The 18,091-nt window shown below is 40.0% G+C and overlaps 1 protein-coding gene across 2 annotated transcripts in view; it reads right to left on the bottom strand.

Moving 5' to 3' along the window:
• ULK4 (unc-51 like kinase 4) overlaps window positions 1–18,091 on the bottom strand; it is a 1,043,381-nt gene that overhangs the window by 320,257 nt on the left and 705,033 nt on the right. For both annotated transcript variants that reach the window (XM_077269069.1, XM_077269068.1), the window contains exon 34: window positions 16,171–16,269. In XM_077269069.1, the coding sequence (XP_077125184.1) occupies window positions 16,171–16,269 (99 nt within the window). The remainder of the gene's footprint in view (window positions 1–16,170; window positions 16,270–18,091) is intronic.

The raw sequence follows: 18,091 nt of genomic DNA, 5'->3' as shown, positions 1-18,091 counted from the left end.
ACAGTGTCTTGCGAAAGTATTCGGCTCCCTGGCTTCAAACATAAAGATACTAAATGTAAATTTTTGATGAATAAACAACAAGTGGAACACAATTGTGAAGTTGAACAAAATTTATTGGATATTTTAAATTTTTGTGGAAATTCAAAAACGGAAAAGTGGGGCGTGCAATATTATTCGGGCCTTTACTTTCAATGCAGCAAACTCAATCTAGAAGTTCATTGTGGATCTCTGAATGATCCAATGTTGTCCTAAATGCTTAATGATGATAAATATAATCCACCTGTGTGTAATCAAGTCTCTGCATAAATGCACCTGCTCTGTGATAGTCTCAGGGTTCTATTTGAAGCACAGCGAGCATCATGAAGACCAAGGAACACAATAGGCAGGTCCGTGATACTGTTGTGGAGAAGTTTAAAGCCGGATTTGGATACAAAATGATTTCCAAAACTTTAAACATCCCAAGGAGCACTGTGCAAGCGATCATATTGAAATGGAAGGAGTATCATACCACTGCAAATCTACCAAGTCCCGGCCGTCCCTCTAAACTTTCATCTCAAACAAGGAGAAGACTGATCAGACATGCAGCCAAGAGGCCCATGAGCACTCTGGATGAACTGCAGAGATCTACAGCTGAGGTGGGACAGTCTGTCCACAGGACAACAATCAGTCGTACACTGCACAAATATGGCCTTTATGGAAGAATGGCAAGAAGGAAGCCATTTCTCAAAGATATCCATAAAAAGTGTTGTTTAAAGTTTGCAACAAGCCACCTGGGAGACACACCAAACATGTGGAAGAAGGTGATCTGGTCTGATGAAACCAAAATTGAACTTTTGGGCAACAATGCCAAACGATATGTTTGGCGTAAAGGCAACACCGCTCATCAACCTGAACACACTATCCCCACTCTAAAACATGGTGGTGGCAGCATCATGGTATGGGCCTGCTTTTCTTCAGCAGGGACAGCTGAAGCATGATATGTGGGAAAAGGTTGAAAAGTTCCAGGGAGCTGAATACTTTCGCATGGCACTGTAGATGGCACTGAAAACGGAATCTACTGATTATTTGTCCAGTAGGGGCAGTGTATAAGGAGAAAATGAGGGGACCTATGACTGAACCTTGAGGAACCCCGACAGTAAGGGAAAGAGGAGAGGAAGAAGAGGCAGCAAAATAAACAGTGAAAGAGAGGTCAGGGAGATGGAAGAGAACAGTGTTCTTGAGGCTGATAGCACAGGACATAGGAAGGAAGAGTTGATGATCCACAGCGTCGAATGAGATCCAGAAGAATCAGCAGGGAGTAGTGACTATTCGATTTAACTGTTAGTAGATCATTAGAGACTTTAGTAATGGCAGTTTCAGTAGAGTGTAAAGCGCGGAAACGACACTGTAAAGGGTCAAGAAAAGAGTGATCAAAGAGAACGCTTTAAATGGGAGTAGATCAAGCGTTCCAGGGATATAGGGATGAGGGAAGATGGGGGACAGTTCTGGTGGAGGGAAGGTTTTTTAAGTAATGGATGTGTACTGGTGTTTTTAAATAAGGAAGACAAGATACCAGATGAGGGAGAGAGATTAAATATGTTAGTTAGGTGAGTGGAGTTGTATGTTTTAAGTATAAACTTATAATGGATGAAATCTTCGCCCAAATTGGATTTCCCCACAGACATTTGGCACACCAGAAGCACAGCTGGAGAATACGTGTCTGCAATGTGTGCCAGCTTCATCCAGGCCAGTTTGCAGTATTTCATTTTAATTTTTCAGTGCAGAATCAGGACATGAGAGGAAGGAGATTGGAGCCAATGATGACTGCAATGTGTTTGCAGCATGTTCCAGGGGTACCGCCATCTGTGCCAAATTGTTCTATGTGTAAGAGATGCAGCTTCATTCAGGGCACTATGCAGTGTTTCATTTTAATGTTTCAGTGCAGAGGCAGTACATGAGAGGAAGGAGATTGGAGCCAATGACGACTGCAAATTCTTCATAAGTTTTTGGGTGTTAATGGCACATATATTTCTATAAGTATGCAAAGTGTTGGTGTCCTGAGCGGGTTGACAGTTCTTGCAGAGAATGAAAGAAGGTTGTGGTCAGACAGTGGGAGAGGGGAGTTAGTTAAGTCATACACTGAGCAGAGTCGGGAGAAGACCAGGTCCAGCATATTTCCATCTTCATGCCTAAGAGAATTAGTAAGCTGTGAAAGGAGCAGGGAGGAAGGTATAGATAAAAGATGAGTGGCATATGGGGAGAGCGGATTACCAATGGGAATGCTATAGTCCCCCAGGATGAGAGTGGAGATTTCACAGGGTAGAAAGTTTGGAAGCCAGGTGGCAAAAAGATCCAGGAACTGCTGGAAGGAGCCTGGAGGGCGATACAGTGTAGTCTGTCGTGGATTTCACACAATTTCAAGTACAGTCATGTTAAAAAGGTGATATTTGGTTTAAAGCAACTTCAGCATGTCAATCAGAATTCTTAATTTTGTCCTACTTGATGTAAAACAAGAAAGAGCAGAGTCATCGTTCTGCATAGTGCAATCAATATTTGGCTACAGGGTAAAAGATTCATGCACAATGGGCACAATGAAGGCAATTCACTACTTATTTGAACATAATACATTTAGGACATACACTAATAAACCAGTTGACTCCAGTTGCAATTTTAAAGAAATCAATATTTGCCCGTGGTCCACTGCTCACTACTAAATGCTGCTGGGCTCTCTTGTCACTCATACATGCAACTCATCCTTTGTTTGACAACATTTCCCAGCACCATGTGTAATAAACTGTAATGAAGACTTCCTAGATGCAACAATGTATCAATTTCAAAGCTATGCAAGTGGATATCTGAATTGTGAAGATCAAAGTATTGCACTTTGCAACATATTGCAATGTACACAACTTAAAAGACTGAAAATAACATGTTGATTACATAATAAAATAAATAGAACATACTATACAGAGCATGCCGTGGTGTCTGTCATTTTGTACATGGAAATTATTGATCTATGAGAAATAGCTGCAAATTATTAAATGAATATAATGATTTTTCAGTTTTTGGTACGGTCTTTAGAAAAAAGATCATCTCTATTAAAACATTGTAAGAGGAATTTATCAAAACGAGTGCTGGGCAAAGTGGATGAGTAATCCATGGCCAAGTTTTTAATAATCTCCTCCAATGTTTGTTCTGCTAAAGGAGTTTTTCAAGATTATATCTGAAGTGAATTTTGGGAAAAACCCTTTAATGTCTTATTTGCTTAAGCGTGGCTGTGCAATAATGGCCTGTCATAGCCTTGCGATGTCTCCGGTCATCATACCACAAACTGTCGTTTTAAACAAAGGCTCAATTAGATGAACTATGAGATTCAATAGCAGAACAAGGTTTTTGCAATTCTAAAAGTACATTTAAAAGTTCTTACCTTCAAACATTAAAGGGAACCTGTCAGCAGGTGTTAGTACCCCTAATTTATCTAATTTGTGTTAGGTCGCTGCAATGCAGATTAATTCTGTGCCTTTATTTTTCAATCCTTTATTCCATTTTTTATTCCAATTTTTATGTCATTGATCTGCAAGTGCAGAGGGCTTGGCCAGGCACTTACAGCTCTCCTGCCTCTCTCCTAGCCCACTGCCATCTTCTGGTCACTGAATTACAGGTCACTCTTGTATGAGTGACATGCCACCCCTGCCAGAGACCTTGGGTAGGCTCTTTCGCACAGTTTGACTCTCAAAACATTATCAGGACTTAACTACGCTCTCGGTGCTCCAGAGAGGAAATAACAGCGCCAGGGAGACATGTCACTCAGGCAAGAGTGACCTGTCATTCGGAGACCAGAGGACGACGGTGGGTCGAGAATAAGGCTGTAAACGTGTAAGCGCACAGCCAACTTTCAGCCAAATGAACACATTGACAGTAACTTTGAGAAATTGTTGCCCTATGGGAGTGAACATATTGCTGTACCAATTCAGTTTATGAAATTAATTTTTCAGCAATAGCTATATAACAATAGTCACAGAGAAGGAGGTCAACAACTTCAGACTTCTCTTCACACCATCAGTCATGGATGCAAACAGTAGATTTAAAATACCACTAGAGTTTGCACCAAATACCTTAAACTTAGGTGTCAGCACGATCTCCTCTATAGAGCTAGTAGGTAGAGGCTGACAATGTCATTTATTTATTTCATCAACTCACAATCAAGGATAGGATATATACAATATTCTACATGCTCCAGGTAATAAGGAACTGTTATCCAGAAAACTGGTGTTCGGCTTTAAGCCTTACATAGTGCCTAAGAGAAGTCAGTACCTTATCTTAAATGAATGCTGAAGCTTCTTCAGAGCTGATAGCCATGGCCTACGGAAAAAGAGGGCCTTCCTGAGCAGGATATCCAATTCTAATGAGCAACTATTTAATCATGTATAATAATAAAGATTTCTTTACTATAAAAGTATTTACATAGTAATACCGATAACAAAATTGTCTTATAAGCATCAGTTCATGAAGTGCAAGAAAAATCTGCCACCGGGAAAGCTTCTATAAACTAATTAATGACCACACAACCTTTAAAGCAGAAATCAATTCAAAGACAAATGAGGCATGCTGAAATATTAAATAACGTTGATTAGGTACCAAAAACCCTATACTAATATGATTAAACCGAAGTGTTTCTTATAACAAAAAGAATAGAAAAGTAGGCCTTGTCCAGTTAAATGTTAAAGCCCCCACAGTCATTAAACTTTGTCCAGACTTAAAGCTGAAAATATAAGCTTCAACATGGAAAGCTTTTATGTGACTTTAGTGCTAATAATACAAGTCAGATGAAAGGAGATCAGTGGTAATAGCGTTCATTAACTAATAACACTAAAGTTCAGAGCTGTCAAGTTTTATGGTCTAATGAGTGAGACTTCAAGCCAATGTTGGAGCTTTAATTTCTTCAACAGAGTATGTGGAAATACACTGCTGTTTTAATTATTGATAAATGGCTTGGTGAAACTAACAAATGGATAACTACCCAGTGGGGCGTACCAAATACTTCTATTTCTTTCAGAAGATTTGTACAGGTAGTATCTGTCAAACTTCAATGTTCAAATTTTGGGATTTAAAGAAAACCTGTTTTATTACTGTCATTCTATCTTAAAATTATTTTCTCATCACACAAAGGGAAGTCACATTGCTAAAAAAGGCCTTAAAAAGTAGATGGTTGATAGTTCATTTGGATCTTAGCTTTTACTTGTGATTTACTGATTCACATGTATTTTTGGTTTTGCCATTAAAGGGAACCTGTCACCCCCAAAATCGAATTCTGTAATGCTGTAGATAAGCCCCCGATGTATCCTGAAAGATGAGAAAAAGAGGTTAGATTATACTCACCCAGGGGCGGTCGCGGTCCAGTTCTGGTCCGATAGGCGTCACGGTCCCGTCCGGGGCCTCCCATCTTCTTACGATGACGTCCTTTTCTTGTATTCACGCTGTGGCTCCGGCACACGCGTACTGTCTGCCCTGTTGAGGGCAGAGCAAATTACTGCAGTGCACAGGTACCGGGCCTCTCTGACGTTTCCCGGCGCCTGCCCACTGCAGTACTTTGCAGAGTGCTGTAGATAAGCCCCTGATGCTGGTGGGCTTAGCTCACCTTCAATTTTGGGGGTGACAGGTTCCCTTTAATAAGACCCACATTAGTCTTCAGTATGGCAGCTATTCCCTTTGAAACATGAGTGAGGGTTTCTGCTGCATCTCTAGTCCTTTGAGCTCATCATAAATCAAGACAGTGAGGTAGAAACTCTGGCTACTGCTGAGCTCATATGGCGCTGACTTGATTTATGGTGATCTCAAAGAGCTGGAAACACAGCAGAATAGAAACGCTCATTCCTGATGCAACAGGCAAATAAATGTTTTACCTCACTGAAAGAATCATCTGCGATCGCCGGTGCAGTCTAATGCGGCGGTCCGAAGAGTCTCCCTTGGTGGCTGCAGCGCGCCGGCTCCCGATGTACTCAAGTACAATTGGAGCTATGACTGCTGGTTCAGAGCAACATCAGCAGCATAAACAGGTCAGGTGATCACGCTGCTGATGCCATTCGCCGAAAACACCGAAGATGGGGGGAGGGGGAGATTTAGTGTAACGAAGCTAGGTGGTTTCTACTGCTAGGGGGTATTTACTGTGCATGGGGGGTATTTACTTTGTGTGGGGAGATATTTACTGTGTGTGAGTATTTAATGTGTGGGGGATGTATTTATTGTGTGTGGATGTATTTACTGTGGGTGGGGGAGATTTACTTTGATGGGGCTGGGAGAGATTTACTGTGATGGGGTATTTAGTGTAACCGGGATGATTTGAGGACACAAGTTTGGAGAGCAAACACAGGGACAGGGGCAGAAACAATATGGGGAGCGGGAGAAATTTGAAGACACAATATGAGGAGGAAGGGTGAGATGGGGGCATGTATGAGAGGATGGGTGCAGACAATATTGTGAGTTACGGTATGGGTACGGACACAGTATGAGGAACAAAGGGAAAATGTATGCGGACACAGTATGGGGAGCGAGGGTGAAGGGTGCTAACAGTATGGGGAGTCAGAGGGATGTGTTAAGAGGCAATATGGCAAGTGAGAGGGTAAATGTATGAGGAGGTTGGAGGAAGCATGTGAGGAGGCAATTGAGGGGACTTGTACAAGAGACACTATGGGGGAAGAAAAGTATGAGTGGGCACAGAATAGAGACTGAGTGGTGTGAGGGGTAGCATGGGGGAACAGTGCAAAGGCACAGCCAAGAGGGGACATTACATCAAGGAGGGGGAGTGTGATGAGGGGGCATAGTATGTATAGAGACTGGGCCCCTATAGGGGGAACCCAGTGTGAAGAGGGGGCCAAGTATGGAAGGCATGTACCATAAGAGGGACAGTGTGTGGGTTATATTTTGTGCAGGAAATATAGTGAAGAGCAATTATTTATTCAGGGGCTCAGCATAGGGCAGATATTTTTATATTTTTATTCAGGAGCATTATAATGGCATTAGTATCTTTAAGGGTATTACGTGGGGATGTGCTGCACAAAACCTGAGAAGATTGAAGTCTGCAGAGACGAGCTGTGGATGAGAAAACTCATCATGGCGTCTGGACAAGATGAAGAAAACAAAGAAAATGACTCCAGAGACAACGTCATCTATTAGGTACCTGGATGTAAAAAAATTTTTTTGTGATACTGACTAAGTCTCATGTTTTTATTTATGTTAGGAGCATTAAAGAGGTTGTATAAGTCTTTGAAGAGTCTGTAGTCATTCTATGTGACTGTAGACTTCTGAACTCTCACAGTGCGCACTGCACACTGTCAGGATTCTCTAATGCCATTTGCATACATGTGGTTGTGTGCTGACTAGACATGAGTGGCCTCACTCAATGAAAATGAATAGAGCGAGCCCAGACACTTCTAGTTGGAATGTGGCCAGAAGTATACAAATCACATTCTTGAGCAAGGGAGAATCCTAAAAGAGTGCTGTGCATGCACTGTGAGAATTCAGAAGCCTGCAGCCACCTATAGTGACTGCAGATTTTCCCCTCAAACGTAGAAGCACCCTATAATTCTAAAATGAAGCCCTGTAGCATGCCAATGCTAACGGTGTGTAACATACTCACTGTCAGCATTCAGCAGTCGTCACATGATTTCTTCACTCGTATGCAATTTTCATACTTAAAGGTCAAGTGACATCTAGCTTTTCTTCCTGCTTTTCTCAGTTTCTCACTGAACATTCAATTAGGGCAAGCAGGTCGTCGGCACGTGGCCAAATGTGCAAATTGCATATGTGTTGTAGGGGGAACCAAACTGAATTCTTGCCCCGGGTACACACCTCTGGATGTGGTAGGATCAGACCATGTCCCTGTACTGTCAAATGCGGACGTTACACAGTGCACAGCAGGAACACATTTATTTGACTAGCTTAAAGCAGGAACATTGTGTTTTTTTAACACATCTAATTTTGAAACTTATTTTTATTCCTAGATCTATTAATTACTTGTTTGTGGGACAAATCTTTACTACGCGTTTACATGAACATTGGCGACATTAAGTGATGTCCAAACATCAACACCTTTTGGTGAACAGCATTACTTTAATAGGTTGTTTACACACAAAAACAGCTTTTAATGATGTGTACTGAACATTCTGTAATATATTATTCCATGCACATATACTGCCATTGTTCTTGGCAACACGCATCCTGTAATGCGCAGAGAGAAACACAATCTTTTGTGTAGCACAAAAGATCATTTACCAGACGACCGATTGTTCTTGTTTGTTGGATGATCGGCATCCTGCTTAGAGTGCCCCAATTGTTCACAATAATCTTGAAGTGTAGTTGGACCTTTATTCCTCAAAGACAGATTTCAAACTGCAATTTTGTAGGGAAACGGAAAAATAACCTAAACTAAGTTACTGACGTGTAAAATCTCAGACTACGCTTAAAGTTCCCATACACATGAAACTAATGTCGGCTGAACCTGCTGACATCGATGGGTTCAGCCACCGGCCCATTGTGTATTGAGGCCCGGACAATTGATTGTCAGGGGTTTAAGGATCCTGCATGACCGATTTAGAACTGTTGATTCTTTCCTTCTCCCAGAGATAAGCCACCACAGCTCTTTCATAGAGAACACAGGAGTCCTCTGTCGAACAAGCACTCTAGTACATAGAACAGTATACCAAGATAGCTGGCGGCCAATGCATCATTCGACTTACAGCCATCTAATGTGTATATTGGTCTTTACAAATTGTTTCTTATACATTGTAACTACATAGATTTGGGTAATTATTTTAATATTCTAGATATTGCTAACAAATATTTAGTTTTTTTTTAACATTATAACTATATAGATGCTTTATCCCAAGGACATAATAATTGTCCGTTTCTCAATTGGATTTTGATCCCCTAATTATAGAGTGTACCTGTCACTATAGGTGATATTTAAGTATAAGCAAGTATCACATATTTTAATTGTTACCTATATTTGTATGAGTTTCCGTCTCTGCAGGGTCAATGCAGGGTATAGACTAGCTATTATGATGTCTGCTATACACTGCACACACAGATATGATGGATTCCTGCTCTGTTATCTTGTTGTAGCACATGTTCATCATAGGGAACATTACACAGCAATACTGAGCAGTATAGCTGTGAACCGAGCACTCGAGCAAGATAAAACACATACTAAACAAGGGATGTCAAACTCAAATACACATGGGGCTTAAGTTAAAAGCTTGGACAAAGTTGCAGACCAACCTTTACATTTTAAAAAAAAAGTTCCTACAATTGAGAAAGTTTTTCCTCATTATCAAATATAATGATGAGTTTTTTCATATGGAAACAAACTTAAAGGGGTTGCTAGTCGAACAAAGTATATTTTAAATAATAGATCTTAGATTAAAATATTAGAATAATACAATTTGTTATGTAAGAACAGCAAAAAGCTTATGGCCTAATGGCCAAATTTAAATTTACCGTATAATAAAGTATCAAAAAACCTTGAATAATACAGATAATAAAGTATAATGCCAAAAAAGTGCCTTCCTACACACGCACGGTATGGTGACCATACTGTACCCCCCTCATTCCCTCCAACAAATAATAGTGACCCCTTCACAGTATGATTCTCCAACTGTAATCCCCACACAGCCCTCTATACAGTATAACTGCCACAAAAAAGTGCTCCATACAGTAAAATGGGCCCACATATTCCTCCATACAGTATAACGGGGCCCTGCATGACCTTTTTTACATTATAATGGTCCCACATAGTGTTCTATACAGTATAATGGGCCCCATAAAGTGCTAAATACAGTATAATGGGCCCCACATAGTGATCTATACAGTATAATGGCCCCACATAGTGCTCTATACAGTATAATGGCCCAACACAGTGATCTATACAGTATAATGGCCCCATATAGTGCTCCATACAGTATAATGGGCCCCACATATTCTCTGGAAAAGTGTAATGGCTTCATAACCCTCCAAAATAAATTATGTGCTCCCAAATCCAAATGCCCCCTTCCCTTCCGAGCCCCACAGTGTACCTAAACCACAAATTGGCATTTCCTGAAACGATGAGAGCCCGACTAACTTAAGGGTGCATGCCCCCAGAAGTACGGGATGGCATAATGTACTGATGACTGCAACATACTGGTCACTACAGCGTACTGGTCACCACAACAACAGTTTGCAATTTTCATTCAGCAACATTCATTGATGCTTGTTTCTGCAAAATACCAATGGAAAAAAAAAAAAAAACACCTATATGTATCCTATACAAACACCATGAAGGGAATGAATAGCTATGCAACACCAAAAAGTCATCCTTCACACAATATCAAGTAAAAACCATAAATACTTTATTAACAATACATATAAAAACAGTGATGAATAAAATCCACAATACAGGAACAAGAAGGTGGGCTATCCAGGAGAACCACTCTCAAATATAGTAAAAACTAAATGCTAATACATAACATATGTGCCAAGTGACCATATACATATATGCAAATAGAGATCTAAGTAGAAAATTATAAGGTAAATACAATATAAAGTAAATACAAAGTGTATATAGTGTTACCTATAGAGCGCTCCTGGAGACCCACCACACCCGACGCGCGTTTCGCAGTGAAATGCTTCGTCCAAGGACGAAGCATTTCACTGCGAAACGCGCGTCGGGTGTGGTGGGTCTCCAGGAGCGCTCTATAGGTAACACTATATACACTTTGTATTTACTTTATATTGTATTTACCTTATAATTTTCTACTTAGATCTCTCTTTGCATATATGTATATGGTCACTTGGCACATATGTTATGTATTAACATTTAGTTTTTACTATATTTGAGAGTGGTTCTCCTGGATAGCCCACCTTCTTGTTCCTGTATTGTGGATTTTATTCATCACTGTTTTTATATGTATTGTTAATAAAGTATTTATGGTTTTTACTTGATATTGTGTGAAGGATGACTTTTTGGTGTTGCAAAATACCAATGGAGTCAAATTCAGCACTACACCTATGGATAAATTCCCAAAGTGGTATAATGTCCAAAATGGGGTCACTTGTGGGGGGATTCTGCTCTTCTAGCAATGAAGGGCTCTGTATATGGAGTTTGCAAACTCTTCTAGGAAAATCTGCGCTCCAGGTGGCAAATAGCGCTCCATTCCTCCTGAGTCTCTCCGTATGGCTAAGTAGTACTGCACAGCCATATATGAGGTAATGCCACATTCAGTAGAAATTGTGGGACAAATTTTGGTGCCATTTTGCCTACTTTTGGGGCTAAAACTAAAGTTTGATGGTAAAAATGTAGTTATTTTTTCTTCACTGCTCAATGGTATAAAATGTTGTGACACACCTGTGGTGTTAATATGATCACTGCACCCCTAGATGAATTTATTGAGAGGTGTAGTTTGTAAAATGGGGTCACATATGGGTGGGGTTTTGCTGTTTTAGCACCTCATGGGCTCTCCCAGTGGGTCATGGCACTTGCAAACCGTAACAGTAAAATCTGGCGCTCCTTGACTTCTGAGCTTTGCACTGTGCATGAAAAATATTTTGCGATTACATGGGGGGCTAAAATACTTGGGGCTAAAATAACTTTTTTGTGAAGAAAATGTGATTTTATTATTTTCCCAGCTCAACATTATAAACTTCTGTGAATCACCTGTGTGGTCAAGGTGCTTACCATGCAGCTAAATAAATTCCTTCAAGGGTCTAGTTTCCAAAATGGAGTCACTTGTGGGGGGGTTTCCAATGTTTTGACACATCAGGGGCTCTTCAAATTGGACATGACATCTGCTAATGATTCCAGTAAATTTTACATTCAAAAAGTCAAATGACGCTCCTCCCCTTCCAAGCCCAGCCATGAAACCAAACAGTAGTTTTCTCCCTCATATGGGGCATTTGCGTACCCAGGAGAAATTGCACAGTAAAATTTGTAGTGCAATTTCTCCTGTTACCCTTATGAAAATGCAAAATTTGAGGCTAAAAACATTTTGTGAGGAAAATGTGATTTTATTATTTATTTATTATTTTCACGGCCACATGAACTTTATTTGGAGGAGGTGCACAGGCAGCTTAGGGGCCAGAGGTTCTACCGTCAACTCCCATCTGACCCCACACTGGACTGTTTTCTGCAAAACTCAGAGCTCTAACTGATAGGGCCTTTGATTTGGGTGTCATCAACAACAATGAATTGAAATTTATATGGGTTCAAACATCCAGTTATTTCTACATTTTACATGCTTCCTAAGGTGCATAAAGACCTCACCAAACCTCCGGGTCTCCCCATCGTGGCCAAGATTGGTAGTCTCTTTGAGAAGGCCTGTATCTACGTTGATCATTTTTTACAACCCATGGTCAAGCAGCTGCCATCATTTTTCTGGGATTCATATAATTTTATTAATATTTGTCGTGAAATCACTCTTCCCTATGAGGCACTATTAGTGACTTGTGATGTTGAGTCATTGTACTCAAACATCAATCAAAAGGATGGTATTAGAGCTATTTTGTTTTTCTTTGACCAGCAAAGTAATTTGGACAGGATGCATGATTCCTTTGTTATCGACCTCTTGGATTTTGTTCTTAAACATACTGTAATTGCTTTTAGTTTGACAGATCTTTTTATTTACAGATATCTGGAGTCGCCATGGGGGCCCGTTGTACCCTGGCATTTGCCAACCTATTTTTTGGTTGGTGAGAATCTATCATTGTGTATCCCTCCAGATGGTTCAGAGAGATGGTGCGTTATTGGCAATGCCTTATAGATGACGTTTTCTTTGTTTGGTCTGGTACACAGGAAGAATGCCTTTAATTCTTGGATTTCCTCAATAGGAACTCCATTAATATATTTTTGACTTATACCATCTCTTCTGTTTCAGTGACCTTTTTGGACTTGAATATCATTGTGAAAGAGTGTTCCCTTCTCACTAGTCTGTATCGCAAACCCACTGCTACAAACACCCTTCTTGAATATCGAGGAAAATGTGATCTCATTTTCATGGCACAATGTTATAAACTTCTGTTAAGCATCGGGGGGTTCAAGGTGCTCACCACGCATCTAAATACATTTCTTGAGGGGTTTAGTTTCCAAAATGGGGTCACTTGTGGGGGTTTCCACTGTTTAGGCACATCAGGGGCTCTCCAAATGGGACATGACGTTCACTAATGATTCCAGGAAATTTTACCTTCAAAAAGTCAAATGACGCTCCTTCCCTTCCGAGCCCTGCCGTGCGCCCAAACAGTAGTTTTCTCACTCATATTGGGTATCGACGTACTCAGGAGAAGTTGCACAACAAATTTTGGGGTCCATTTTTAATGGTATATAAATTCAAAGTAGGAAAATTGCGGAAATTTTTTTTCCACAATTAAACGCAAGTCATACCAAATAAATTTTACCGCTATTATGAAGTACAATATGTCAAGAAACAAAGTCTCAGAATCACCGGGATCCGTTGAAGCATTCCAGAGTTATTACCTTATAAAGTGACAGTGGTCAGAATTATAAAAATTGGCCTAGTCATTAACGTGCAAACCACCTTTGGGGGTAAAGTGGCTAAAGGGGGTCTAGCACTATGAAAACCAGTCCAATCTGCAAGCACCATGTTATGAAGCAGGGGAAGCTGAGTAAACTGATATATGGTTTTAATGAAAAAAGATTCACTGTGATCTGTGATTTAATCATTTAAACATCTGCTCCTTCTGGGATATTCAGCTCAGTGGGTGGTGCTATTAGTGATTGTCAGCTGTCTTTGTATAAATGTGCATACAGAAATCGCTGTCAGTCACCGAAGTTTCCTCCAGCCCACTATGTGTTGACAGAGGTGTTGAAAGGCAGTGTTTCCTTTTGCCAACTCTGCACTGGTTTAGGCACAATTTTTAATAAACCAGTGAGAGGTTTAAAAAGACAGCATTCCTGAGTCATCCTGCGTATCCAGTTGGTCATTTGTGGTCTATGGTAGAAAAACAAGCCCAATCCACTGAACTTTCAAGATGTAAAGGATTTGGTGGTAATATCTTGATGGAATGAACGGCATCGATACAATATATGAAGGTGGTTTTTAGTGTTACGACTGATTGCTATAAATCAATTAAAACTTAGGTTACCTTTTGCTTTAAGGCATTACTTCAATTCAAGTTCGCTATTATTTTCTAATGTGAAGCAGTTGTATCAACTCAAATCTTTTCCATGTCCAATTCATTTGTCACAGCACTGGACCTTAGATTAATTTAAAATAATGATGGGAAGAGCTAAAGGCTGTGAGCTGTAATCTGTCACTGCACTGTCTGCACTAGTCCTGTGCCAAGCCATGATTTGTCTGCTAAACAAGACTATTCACTGAATTCTGACCATAACTTGTATATATCCAGCAATGTCAAGGTTTTTCTGTCCTGTCTATCCTGGCTATAAGAAGTAAATCCAGGATATACAAGTTACAGTCTTTTAGAAGAAAGTCACAGATACATTATAGAGTATGTACTATTAATACACAAGAGGCTTTAGTTTAAATAAAAGAACACACAATAAAAGAAAAACAAAGAACATTTTTTATTAACCATTTTCATAATTAACTTTTTAAGAGGTTAAGCTCTTCATTCTAGTATACATAAAATGTTACTTAAACTACACAAAAAGGGCCCCCAATAGTAATGAGCGAGCGTGCTAGGATAAGGTGTGCTTGAGCCGCCACGGCTGCATGTTTCACGGCTGTCCGACACCCGCAACACATGCAGGGATTGTGCACTGTAACATTAGAAAACACTGTCCGCTGCTTGTTATTCTACAAAATTTGTACTAAGATATATCTCTGAGGCAGTAATGTACATTGCCTATGTTCATGTTACACAACAGAGGCTATGGCTTGAAAATCACCTTTGTCCCAAGGTGAGATACAGTAGATTAAGCTGAAAGCAAGTACATTTATGTCATCTCTAGAGCGTGAATTTTTTTTTAAATGAGAAATACAGCTAAATCGCCAAAATCACAACAAAGCAAGGTGATTAAGAGTGACATCTTTAAAAGGTCACCTACGCTGAATTTAAACTATCCATTTTGTAAAAACGTTAAATAAAAAAAAGAAAATGAGCATTTTAATGAGAGGTGACTTGCGGGAAAAATGAGTAATACACATAATTAAGAAAAGAGATTTATGTGTAATCACTTTGTTTTGGGAAACATTTGGACGAGTGGCAAGAAAAAAAGTACATTAAAAAAATCAACTAACTCCCTTCACTTTAAAACTCTGGCACTTGTATAATAATAAAACCAACTAATCTAAACGCACCACAATTCTAAAAAAAAAGTCAACCATGTGAGGCATGATATTTACGAAAGATAATTTTCAGACTTTTACCCTAAGCAAGCATTATTTTTTAGAAATTAAAGATACTCTATCTATTACGAAGTTTACTTGGTACAGGATTAAAGGGAACCTGACAGCTGACACATGTTGCCCGATGCACAGGCTGCAAGTAGCAGACACTGGCTGCATGATTTCAGCCATATAAATTCAACTCTCAAACATTGCAGCGTTTCAGGTAAAAACGTAGTAGACAGGTGGGTCCCCGGGACCTTCTCCCAGGACACTGCCAGTGACTGACCAGCCTCCTTGCATGTGAATATAAGGTGTGATCTGTCACTCAAGGAAAGTATGGGAACCTGCTTGTCCGACTAGTCTCCCATGCGCCTCAGTTCCTGGCGGCTATTAAAACTGTGGTTTTCTCTGAAATGCCACAGAGTTAAACATGTACGGGCATGCTGTGTATACAACTATCCATTGCCCAATAAGTATTATGGAGAAGTCAATGCTAATTAAAAGGACAAATGCAACTTATCTGTTGGGCTTCAGGTGATGACTTGATGATGTCTGGCATTTTTCCACATCCAATGTCAAATACAGCATACAGGATGACGGCACATCTTTCTTTAAAGTTTATATGCCACATTTCTGAACATGGCTTACTTTAGTAATAGGCTGCATTGATAGCTACCTTTCAAAATGTTTATAAAACACTGCCATGTTTCTACAAAAATTTGGCACAAACCACGATTCAACTGCAAAATGTGAAAATATAAAACAACTTTTTTTCCCCTTTACTTGTTTTAATTGCTGCATGTGCGGAATACAACTATAGAGTTTGGTAACATTTGCAATTAGAACAACTTACCAGCTGAACAAGTAAACTGATTAAATCTGTTAGAGGTTTATTCACAATGAGAAGCTCCTCGGCTGTGTGAGTGTCTCCATCTTGCCCAGTCTTCTGAGCCTAGAAAATAAAAGCATATTTCTGAAATTACTGTCATGTTTTCCGCATCTTGAGAACATTCACACTGAATATTTTGGAGCATAGAAGTGTAAAGTAAAATGTGTCATAAGTAATTTTCACCTGCTAATAAAAAAAATAAATAAATAGGACAGATAAAAAAAGAACACAGAATGTGTAAATCACACCAAGATGGAATGTTTTAGGCAAAGTTTAAACAGTATATTTACTTCTCCTTTGTAATGCTTTGGATTCAATTAGGTATAGTTTACTTTATACTATGGATGGACAAATGATGAACTCTAAAGCTTAAAGTGAAGTCTCATCCATAATTCTGTTCTTATTAACTTCTTAAAGGGATATTCAAACATTATGATTGTCTATTTGTACCTTGATTGTTACAAAATTGATGCGACAGGAACTCAAAACGTAACTGCGTTGTGTGAATAAATCTTTATAAGTATGACAGATTTGTTATTCTAATAGATAATAGGTGTCGCTCAACTGTATGAGTGAAGCGTGTGCTCTGAAGTATGACAGGAAGTATAAACTTCCGCATTCCAAGTTGCAAGTAAGGCTACTTTCACACTAGCGTCGGGCACTGCATGTCGCAATGTGTCGTTGTGGAGAAAAAATGCATCCTGCAAAGTTGCCCGCAGGATGCATTTTTTCTCCATAGACTTTTATTAGCGACGCATTTCGACGCAGTGCATAGCAGCAAGGAAAATGTACAGGTCTCAAACATTAAAAATTAACCTTTAATAGATCCCACTAAAATACCGTTGGGTATAAATATCCAGTCGGTCTATGAAAAAACAAATGACAAATAACAACACACCAAAAATAAATCACACCGTTTAAAATTCCACATAACACCCCTCCTTTCAAACAAGTAGGTGTATATCACAATAGCTTCAAGATTGTGCTCTATCACAGAAAAAGAGCCCAAAGGCCAAAACAACACCTTGTAGCTCACAGGCCACAGAAATACCTCTATTTTATAGATATAGTAAATAACAGAACGATCTCACCCAGCGTTGCTGTTTTTTTTCAAGAAGCATTCATAGGGCTCTAGAATGTCCGTGAATCCCGGGGGAGGCTTTTAGAAAACATCCATACAATACCCGGATCCTTAGGACAAATTGAGGACCCCGATTATAACATCCCCAAAAGTGTGGCTCCCAACGCATTTCCCTTGGCTCGGTTCATCAGGGGAGACAAGCCTTTCATAATGTTACGGGGGATAGAGGCGCGGTATCCGTAACTCCTCTAACATGAGGGAGCAGGCCGCCCCCTCCTCCCCGGACCTTGCAATGGGGCAGCGGAAGCGTCGTAAGAGTGCTTCCGCTGCCCACGTCGGGCATTTTTTTCACAGTATGCATCAGGACGTCGGGCCAACGCAGCGCAACGGCCCCGTACCAACGCTAGTGTGAAAGCAGCCTAAACAAAAGTTTATATGCAAACTTGAATGACAGACATTCAAATTAAGCCAACGTTTCGGAGTCCAACTGTGTTTAATTAGACTGATAGGACTTGATTTGGAAAGGCACACACCTGTCTATAGACCTCACAGCTCACAGTGCATGTCAGACCAAATGAGAATCATGAGGTCAAAGGAACTGGCCAAGGAGATCAGAGACAGAATTGTGGCAAGGCACAGATATGGCCAAGGTTACAACAGTATTTCTGCAGTACTTAAGGTTCCTAAGAGCACAGTGGCCTCCATAATCCTTAAAGGGAACGTGCCAGCAGATTATGCCGCGATAAGATGCGGCCACCCCTTTTCAGGGCTTATCTACAGTATTCTATAATTCTGTCGATAAGC

Source organism: Ranitomeya variabilis, chromosome 6, assembly GCF_051348905.1.
Source record: "Ranitomeya variabilis isolate aRanVar5 chromosome 6, aRanVar5.hap1, whole genome shotgun sequence".
In the NCBI taxonomy this organism is placed as follows: domain Eukaryota; kingdom Metazoa; phylum Chordata; class Amphibia; order Anura; family Dendrobatidae; genus Ranitomeya; species Ranitomeya variabilis.
Note: the sequence above shows the minus strand (reverse complement) of the source record. Positions and strands in the feature narration are given on the sequence as shown.